Genomic DNA, 10,133 nt, shown 5'->3' on the forward strand with positions numbered 1-10,133 from the left:
GACTAGGTGGTAAACTCCAGGGATTCCTTCCAGTACCAAACCAACGATGTGATGCAGTGGTTGAGTTTCTTTGAAAACCGCTTGATAATTTTGCATTTCACTACGTGGATTTCTTCAGAGGGATGTAGTGAGAGACAGATGTCTTTGTGTTCTGCAAGTAGTTCTAATCTTGTTTTCGAGCCTTTCTCGCGCTGTTGTCATGTATTACCTACTGGTAGACACGGGCAGTTAGACCTCAGGATTCATGGTTTGATTTTTGTACAGGGAGCAACGGACCCCAAAAATTTTGCGTTGAGAAAGTTGGGAAGGAAAACTGGTTCCCTAGAAGTCACACCTGGTAAGTACGAAGGATCAAACTCTGCCGTGGTTCTGTTCTTACGGATGGCAATCTCCTTTCAGATTGTAGGAAGTGGGTGTGATATGGAAGTGGCTGAGACTGTGTGAAAGCAAATCACTGGGTGATGGCAGTAAGCTCTGCTGAGTAATAGCTGAACTTCTGAAAAGCAGTTTTGTTGTGGAGCTGATTCCATTGTAAATGCCGTGGATTTGCACACCACTAAAAACAGCAAGTTACTTTTAGTACTGAAGGTAGTACTTTCTTCTAAAGAGTCTGGGATCGATCTTTCATGATCACCAGACCTGATCTTGGCAATGAAAACAAATAGCCGCATTCGTGCTCCCTCTTGGCTGGAGGAAATGTAGCTTCTGCTCAGTTTCTCAGTTCTGCTGGTGCTTTGTGAAGATGCTCAGATTTTAACTTTCAGATACAGAAGAGAGATAAGGTGAGAGTTGTTACTGAACACGTTGCCAGTTCTGGAAAGTTATCCCTGCTCAAGTGCTTGTTGTGCTTTAACTCTCAGAGACAAGTGCACATCAAGATACAGCTATTTTAGAGGGTACAAATGCAGTTATCCCTCTGAACAGGACAGTTCACATGCCTGTGTTCCTAGTGGATTTTTTTGGTGGTCTAAGCTGTTCTTCAATACTTAAGGTTTCTCTTTGTTTTCAGTTTCAGTCGCTTGCACCTTCCACCCTAGAAGAATTATGAGCAGCTGAAGGAAAAGCTGTTATTTGCAATTGAAGAACAGAAGGTTTGGGGCAGGAATAGCTGTGATTTGCACCTTGAAGAATGTGAACTCAACGTGACGTTCTTCTTCGCTTCTTCTGCTTGTTGCACACTTCCTTGTAAAGTAGACTTGACTTGGATTATTTAACAATAGTCGCGTGTAAGTAAATGGATGTTATCCTGAGGTTTTATCCACGTAAACTCTGGATTTCTACTGAGAGCTTTCAGAAACCAAAAGAGCAATCAGATATGGCGACAAAGGAATTGTGACCCGAGTAGAGATTTAATACAGCTCTGGGCTCTTAGAATGTGTCCTTAAGGACGGAGAGGTTTTTTTAAAATAGTTATGTCTTTCCTATTCAGTAGCATATTTGGCTACTGATGTACTGGGAAGTTCAGTAGTAGCTGCAGTGCTGCAGCAACATCATCACCTCTTGACAGCAGCGATATTAGAGCCGGCTTGTAACCGTCCTCTGCCTACTGTGAGCAAATTCATCACTTAAGCTATTCTTCTAACTCAAGTGTGGCTGGACTGTTTTTCCTTGCCTGGAGTCTGCTCACGTGCCAGTGGGACTCAGACTGCTGTTCAGGGGATGTCAAACTGTGGCACCAATCCAGGGCGTAGCTTTGCTTTGTTTTCCTCACAGTCTTGCTAATTTCAGCAAAATAACCGTCTGCCCAAAGTTGCTGGAGATTTGCTTGTGCCCTCTGAGGAGTTCTGATCTTTTTCTGTGTAACACCTCTAACTTTTCAAACTATGTTCACACTGTGGTTCTTCACTTGTTTTGCAAAAGACAAGACCACCTGGGATTGCACTGATTCAACTTAGATTCCCGTTTGCAGACTGATGTTTCCTGTCGGGAGTGTTAATGGACGTTTTCCTCAGTGTTATTCTTCCACGATGCTGTCAGTTTTCTCTGGAGACTTCTTTGGTGTCTCGGGAAGAGGTACAAAATAACTGGGTATTGAAAATGATGGTACTTATCATTTTTGGTGATGAACTGATGATGCAATATCAGCATTAGCAGTTCTCGGAGGACTTGAAAGTTTGTACGTGGATTCCAGACTGTTTGTGTATATGTGCTCTATTGAACAAGGCCATGAACTGGGATCAGCAGCACTGGATGGTAAAATACTGCACTGAAATTCATTGTCGAAATTTCCTTGTATTGTAATTTCCAAGACTCAGGTAACTGTAACAATATCTCCGTAAGTCAAATACTGGCATCCTTCTGGGAGCTCCATCTTTCTTCCTCTGGGCTCAAAGTCCTCTAGGGAAATGCCACTCCTCCCCTCCCTTCTGAGAGCCACAGTGCCCAAAGAAGGCAGGCCACAGGACCAGAAGGTGAACTCTTGAACTGCCACCGCTCTGCATGATGTTCTGATGTGGGATATCTACAAAACATCCCCAAACCACAACAGGTAGCACGGAGCTGCAATGGGGAATGCCCTCCACACACGGCCCTGTCGGTGCACAATGCTGCAGACACGCTCCTTGCCATCTGCACACACGTGGGCCGGCTTTGCACTGCCGGGCACATCATCTGGCCTGGGCACTGCAGGTACCCACATGATGGGGTGCAGACACGGCAAGGCCAACCCTGGCTGATTGTGCATCTCATTCCCGCTTGGCGTGGGAAGAGGGACTTCAGTGGGACACAATTGCTCCAAAGGAGTTTTGGGGCTCGGTTACAAATGTTGCCCTGACCTGTTGGCCTTGTCTGTCACCAGTTGCAGTGGTTACAAAGCACACGGAGGATACATTGCGTTGTGTAAGCTGAATAAAACACGGGATCACACAAAGTACAAACGTCTGAGTTACAACAGCACACATCTCCAACTTGTCACAGACACTAGCCCGTGGTTCTGCAGGAGTGGTGACACAAACATTACAGACCATTACAGATGTCAACATCTTCCTTTCACACCCTTTTCTTCCCTGCACACGGAGCAGCAAGCTGCAGGCCATCAGAGGGCTTGCAGTGACATCAGAAGGTGGCTGCGGTCATCCGAAGGCTTTGTTGGTTGGCAGAGGGCTCCACTGGTTGTCAGAGATGTTCACTGACCATCAGAAGGCTTCATTCATTGAGTTGGGATGTCACCGGTCATCAGAGGGCTTCATTGCTCATCGGGAGATTGGAGGTGTCCATGGGAGGGGATATGCAGCCCTTGTTCGGGGTGATGGGTAGGGGGTTGGGGCACTGAGGCACGCGGCCTAAAGCAGACCCAAAGGTGTGACAAGTGGCTGCAATAAGAGAGGGGCTAAAAGGAGGGTGTTGTGGTCACACTGTGTCCATGCAGAGGTGGATCAAAGGGTGAAGGCTTTGGGAGGAAATGTACGGAGGAACTGAGAGAGAGCAGAGGGAGGGTACTGGGGTTGATGGCAGCATGAGGAGCTGCATCCTTTAGGACTTTGGAGCAGATGATGAGTGAGGGAGGGGAAGCCCACAGGGGTGCAGGACATGGTGTGCATGGCATGGAGCTGGGGAGGCCTCCCAGAACTGTGAGGTGGACAGTCCCTGCTGAGCACGAGAACAAGGACACGGACACACAGAGTGTAGGTTTGCTGAGGGATTTATTGATCATCAGAGGGTGTCACTGATCATCAGGGTCCTCACTGGGCACCAGAGGGCAGCACTGGCAAGGAGGAGCCTTGTCTCTGCAGGGTTTGTCCCCAAGGACTCAGGGCAGGAGAAGGACTGGCAGCAGCCAAGAGACCCGGGGCAGAATGTGGGTCCACTGGGGACAGAAGCCACATCCCCTGTCCCACCTGCATGGTGACTCTGGCCATCCATAGGGCACCCTGAGCCTGCCCCCTCCAGATCCGTTCCTCTGCACAGCCCCATAGAGCACAAAGGAAGGGCTGGAGGTGACAGTGCCCAGGTCCCCCTGGAACAGGCCACAGACAGTCCCCTCCATGCCATCAATTAATTCCCAGCCCCTGATGCCCGGTCCTCAGGGCTGAGGAGACACGCAGGGTCCCCCAAGTGCCCTGTGGGGCTGTAGTGTCCCCGTGCCGCTCACCTGGACGGTTGGGGTTGGAAATAGGGGCAGGGCAGAGGGGCAGGGAGACTAAGGGGAGGGAAATAAAGGTGCCCAGAGACTTGGGGGTGCCAAATAGAGAGGAAGGGGGAGCTGAAAGGGAGAAGAACGGGGGTTGGGGACCAAAAGAGATGAGAATAGGGCTGCTAAAGAAAGGAGATCTGTTGGTTCCATAAGGATGGGATATGGGAACCCAAAGAGAGGGCATTCTCTGGTTCTTAATGACCTTCAAGGACTCTTCCAGCACAAACCACGTTCTGTCCCTGTGACCTCCCAGGACCCTCCTGTGCTGGTGACGTCACAATGTCGCGCTGACCTCACAGAGCCCCCCCGGGGTGGGGCAGGGGCAGTGGGTCAGCGCCGAACCTGCCGGCCCCATTCTGCAGGCGGTGCAGGTCCTGCGAGCAGCTGTGCCAGTGGTGCAGCAATGCGGGCCCAGTTTGCCAGCGGAACATTAACAGCTCTGCAGCGCGTGGAGCTGCTGCAGCAGCTGGAGCAGGTGAGCTCTGGGTGGACGGGCACAGAAGGGCCGAGCTGCCGGCTGGAGGGCACCCTGCCCACGGCATGGCAGCAGAGAGAGCCGGGTGCCAACGCCGCTCCTTTCCCCTCCCACAGGCTTATGAGCGGATGATGGAGAAGCGCACGGCCGCGGCCAGGGCGTCGTTGCTGAAGGTGAGCAGATGCTGCTGTGTGGGGTGCGGTGGGAGAAGTGCCCTCGTGTGGGTCTGCAGCTCCAGCCCTGCAGGCCCTGCTTGCCCCGATGGAGGAGGCAGGAGGGGACGGAGCCCCGTGGGAGCGCCGGTGCCCTGACGGCCGCTGCTCTTCTCTTTCCCACAGGATGCCCAGCAAATACGGGCTGAAAGAACGGCTGCCCGTAAGGAGGAGCTGGAGCAGGTAGGGGGCAGTGAGGGCTCGTCCTCACAGCTCGGCATCCTCACGCCTCTGGCTGTGCAGGAGGACCTCGGTCCCCATCCCTCGGGTCCGTGGGTCCCAACGCGGCCACCCCTCATTACAGCCGTTGTCTTGCAGGAGAAGCAGCTCATTGCCCAGCTGGAGGAGCAGCTGAAGGCTGGGAGCGAGGAGATGGAGGTAGTGTGGAGGGGCGAGGGGAGCGGGGCTGCCCACCCCCGTGTTGTGGACATGGAGCTCAGCCTTTTGTCTGCCAGGTGCTGCGCCGGGAGAAACAGCGCCTGCGAGAGGAGCGGGAGGAGCTGGAGCTGGAGGGTGCCTGGTGAGTGCATGGGAGCCACCCATGGGACCCTGCAGCCCACGCCTGCACACGGGGGTCTCTGACACACCTGGGGCAGCAATGGGTGCAGCGCTGCTGGGGATGGGGCTCTGCTTCCTGCATGGTGTGGCAGAGCGGCCCCGTCCCAGCCCTGGGGTGGGCACACGCTGCTGGGGAGCCCCCGCGGTGACAGAGGCCGGCAGCCTCCAACCAAGCCTTGTTGCCCACAGGCGGCAGCATCAGATGGAGCTGGAGGTAGAGCGCGTGCCTGGGGCTGTGCTGCCGGAGCTGGTGGAGGCACAGCTGGTAAGGGGCAGAACACACAGCACCCTCACCCCATCCAACAGAGGTCTCCCTGGGGACAGGGCTCCCTGCAGCACCGTTGTGCTGCTGGGCTCCCAAGTCCTGCATGAAGCCCTGCTGCGCAGCGGGCCCTGACCACCATCCCTGCCCCATCTTCACCTACAGGAGAAGAAGGAGCGGGCCAGGAGACGTGGGCTCTCCTTCTGGATGCAGTGAGTCTCCCCTCCTTGCCCTGTGCCCAGCCAACAGCAGCCGGGCTCCCATCAGTGGGCTGATGGCCAGGACCCCTCTTTTGCCCCACAGGACCATCTGCCTCATCTTGGTCTGCCTCCAGCTGCTGCTCATTGCTGTGCTGGGCTCTGCCCTATTTTACGCCCAGCACTATGACCAGGAGCTGCTCTATCGGCTCCTGCTGCGGGTGCTGCCCCAGCCAATGTACGCTCCCATGGCGTACTTTGCAAGCAGGACCCTGCGTGTGGTCTGTGATGGGCTGCTGCCCATCTGACCGCCCAGCTCAATAACCCCTCCCAGCTCGGGGCTGCGTGCTGGGGCAGGGGACAGGGCTCTGTCCACATGGAAGGGGCCTGTCCTGTGCTCCTGCCCCCAGGCACAGCAGTGGGGCAGTGCTGGCAGGCGGCTGAGTGCCACCACGTTGGACTTGTTGGAAATCGGTCTGGACTGTCATCGGGAGCCGCTGTCAGCTGAAGAACAAACCTCCGACGGCCCATCAGACGGAAGATCCGCACCCGACAGCAGGACGTGGCTGGATCTACCAGCACTGAACCACCTCGCTTTGCTGCCTCTCTGTCTCGTTTTCTTCCCCGTTTTCTGTCTTTTCTCTTGGTCTTCTTTCATTCTTTGACTCATCAAAGCAGCCGTGGCCTATGCTAACGGCCTCTCATTGTAATTAGCCCATTAGCCAATGTTACCTCCAATTGGTTGTTAAGAAAGCCCTCAATAAATACCTACCTATTATTCCCCTCAATTTGGTGGTTGTGCCTCTTTGCTGAGCAGGGGAGGCTCAGGAGGTGGGAAAAGATCCACCCCTTGAAAAGCACAGAGTGAGAGCAGACGTAGATGGGAAGAGAAATGGGATGGGCAGCATCCCTCTGCACTCAGATGCCTGCTGCTTTGTCTGCATGCATCTCTTCTGCCCACTGCAGTTTATCCATGAAGGCTGCAGCAAAGATAAAGTGTCTCTGCTATGGAGCCCTGGAGGGGGATAGAGATGGAAAATGGGGAGAAATGGAACCTAAAAGCAGAACCCCGAGGCCAAATGGGTCAGCCCTACAGCAAACTGCATAACCCCAAGAAATAAAAGGGTGAAGCCCTTTCAAAAGGGCCAAAGATTGAACCCCTTTAGCAAAAGGGTGCACCCCAGTGCCAAATGAGATCCAGAGCTGCAGCTCCAGTGCTGTGTTCATTGTTGGGCCCCTCACTACAAAAAAGGCTCGGGGAGACCTTATTGCTCCCTATAACTTCCAAAGGGAGGCCGTGGTGAGCTGGGGGTCAGTCTCTTCTCTTGCATAACAATGATAGGACGAGAAGGAATGGCCTCCAGCTGCACCAGTTGAAACGAGATGATCATTACAGTGCTCCTCAATGCAGGCCATCCTATGATCCTATGATAAGATATTGAGAGCCCCTCAATGCCCTCCACTGCACCCCGGTGCTCCTCAGAGACCCCAATGCCCTCCATTGCCCCCAGTGTCCCTCAGAGCTCCCCAGTGACCCTCAGAGCCCTCCCCAGTGTCCTCCATTGCTCCTCAGTGCTCCTCAGAGCCCCCCAATGCCCTCCACTGTCCCCAGTGCTCCTCAGAGCCCCCCAATGCCCTCCACTGCCCCCCAGTGCCCCTCAGAGGCCCACAATGACTTTCACTGCTCCCCAGTGCTCCTCAGAGCCCCCCATTATTCTCCACTGCCCCCCAATGCCCCTCATAGCTTCCCAATGCCCTCCACTGCCCCCCAGTGCCCCTCAGAGCTTCTCAGTGCCCTTCAGAGCCCCCCAATGCCCTCCACTGACCCCCAGTGCCCCTCAGAGGCCCACAATAAAGTCCACTGCCCCCCAGTGTCCCTCAGAGCCTCCCTATGCCCTACACTGCCCCCCCAGTGCCCCTCAATGCCCTCCATTGCCCCCAGTGCCCCTCAGAGCACTCAGAACCTCCCAGTGCTACCAAAGCCCCCCTGCATCCCTCAGAGCCCCCACTTCCCCCTGGGGCCCCCCAGTGCTGGGCACTGACACTGTTGGTCTAAGGCTGGGGTGCTGCTCACTGGGAGGTGACTGAAGGGAGTGACGTTTGGGTGACATTGGGGCTGTGTTGGAATGACGTTGGGGTGATGCTGGGGTGACATTGGTGTGACATTGGAGTGGTATTGTGGTAACACAGGGGTGATATTGGGGCTGTGTTGGCGTGATGCTGGGGTGACACTGGGGTGATATTGGGTCTGTGTTAGGGTGACATGGGGGTGATGTTGGGGTGACATTGGGGCTGTGTTGGGGTGATGCTGGGGTGATGTTTGGGGTGACATTGGGGCTGTGTTGGGGTGATGCTGGGGTGATGTTTGGGGTGATGCTGCTGGGTTGATGTTGGGCTGACGTTGGGGTGACGCTGGGGTGATGTTGGGGTGACACTGAGGCTGTGTTGGGGTGACACTGGGGTGATGCTGTGTCACGGTTACCTAGATTTACCTGTGCCTGTGACAGGGGGCAGCTGCCCCATAGGGACCCCAGCCCGGAAAAGGAAGGGAAAAAGGGGAATGGGAAAAGAGAACAGTGGCAGCAATCTAAGGAGGAAAAACTTATTTTACTAAATATGATATCGGAATACATGATAACACAATACAATATGATTGAGGCTAATAAATCGAACAAAACAGAGAGACACAGTCCCCAAAAACCGAGAGGCCGACTGTAACCTCTAGGCAACACGGCTGGAACGCTTCCCACTCTCCGAGAGTTCGAGAGAGAGAGAGAGCTCCAGCCTGGGAGCGAGATTATAGATGTCATTATAGATGTCCTCCTCCCGTGACTTCTCTCTGGCCACGACGTCACAATATCCAAATATCCATAACATGCTGCACATGATGTTATGATGTGGAATATTGACAGCAACATAACAACACCATGACAACAGGGCAGAGGTGGTTCTATTGGACACAGTGGGAACTGTGGGATAAACTGGGAAATACAGGGCAGAGTCAAAGTGGCATCTGTATGTAGGTTTCTCCAAAAGCAATACAAGAGTTGGTAAAAACTCTGCAGGATCAAGTGGTGAACAATTCAAATGGTGAATTGGGGAACAGCTACAAAGAGAAAAACATCATTCAGTTCTGTTGGAAATGGCTTTTAAGGAGCTGTTAACGTGTAGGGATAACAGCAACGCTGTCGTTCATAACTTGCCTCAAGAAAAAATCCATCCTCTAGAAAGACTGAAAGAAATAAAGTCCAGGCTTGACAAAGTAGAGGACTCGCCAACCCAATTGCATCCTTAGATAAAAACTGAAGATGCATTTGATCACAGCACTAACATGTTAACATCAAATGAATGTTAAAGAAATTCCCTTCTCTGCCACTGAGTTAGCAAAATTAAAAAGAGATTTTGGTCTCTCTCCAAAGGCACAGTATGTATGGAGGGTCAGTCTCACGGGTGGAGACCAAATACTATTAACTGAAAAGGAGGCTGAAGGTTATTGGGGACCAGAAGTATTTATAACAACTGGCAACAGTAGTTAAAGATGCTCCTTGGTCCTTAACACAGAGGGATGCCTATTGGGCAGGCGGTCTTAACACTTTAGAAAGGGAGAGACCCTCTTGTCATTACTGGGACAGCTGATCAATTAGTGGAAAGTGTTCAAAAGGCTGCCTGTCTCCAAATGATGCACGATAGAAAGCTGCAGCCACATCATGAATCACCTGTTGCCTGTTGATCCTGAGAGGATGACTCTTTTAATCAGGGGGCTTCGAGAATCGCTGAAACCCATGGGCGTACAACTGCAAGGGAAGATACTGGCTGTGTCCCAGGGAGAAAGAACCCGGGCAGTGTTAGAAGGAATTGTAACATCCAACCATCTGCAGTCAGGATACAAAGTACGGACATGGGGGAAGGTTACCCAAGAGTTAACTAACTGTGGGAGAAAATATGGGCCGGTGATTTCTTCTACCAGTAAATCTGAGCCAAGGGGAGTGAGGCTTGCAGCAGTCAGACTTGCCCCTGGGCCACCCGGCCCAAAGCTCAATGGGACTGGAAGGGTCTCATTGCCAGTAAGTACAAGTAGGCGAAATATTGATCATGAATGTCATTGTCTCTGGATAATGGGCTGGCAAAAGGGTGTTCCATGAGATTTAATGGAAGCTCAAGGAAAACTGATGCCTTCGTCCCCTCCCCCAGATGAGCAGGAGGTGGGGGGATGGCAGTGAGGAGTGGAGGCATCAGAAAGCTCACAACAAAAGGAGAAGATCCTCGATTTAACACCTTCTGTCCCAAGGCCTCACTC

The 10,133-nt window shown here is 53.1% G+C and overlaps 1 protein-coding gene across 3 annotated transcripts; it reads left to right on the plus strand.

Moving 5' to 3' along the window:
- The first annotated feature begins 3,536 nt into the window (after positions 1-3,536).
- LOC140265206 (uncharacterized) lies at positions 3,537-7,028 on the plus strand. Of its 3 annotated transcripts, XM_072361098.1 has the most exons (8): positions 3,537-4,607; positions 4,724-4,780; positions 4,946-5,002; positions 5,138-5,197; positions 5,275-5,339; positions 5,567-5,642; positions 5,805-5,851; positions 5,943-7,028. In XM_072361098.1, exons 1-8 carry the CDS (start codon positions 4,287-4,289, stop codon positions 6,142-6,144), a joined length of 885 nt encoding a protein of 294 aa, XP_072217199.1. In that variant the 5' UTR covers positions 3,537-4,286; the 3' UTR covers positions 6,145-7,028. The 3 variants fall into 3 exon arrangements, 2 of the variants coding, with proteins under 2 accessions (XP_072217199.1, XP_072217198.1); XR_011906216.1 differs by having other exon boundaries at positions 4,946-5,197; positions 5,567-5,851; positions 5,943-5,962; XM_072361097.1 differs by having other exon boundaries at positions 4,946-5,197; positions 5,567-6,068.
- The last annotated feature ends 3,105 nt before the right edge of the window (positions 7,029-10,133 follow it).

The sequence above is a fragment of the Excalfactoria chinensis genome, unplaced genomic scaffold (genome assembly GCF_039878825.1).
Source record: "Excalfactoria chinensis isolate bCotChi1 unplaced genomic scaffold, bCotChi1.hap2 Scaffold_71, whole genome shotgun sequence".
In the NCBI taxonomy this organism is placed as follows: Eukaryota; Metazoa; Chordata; class Aves; order Galliformes; family Phasianidae; genus Excalfactoria; species Excalfactoria chinensis.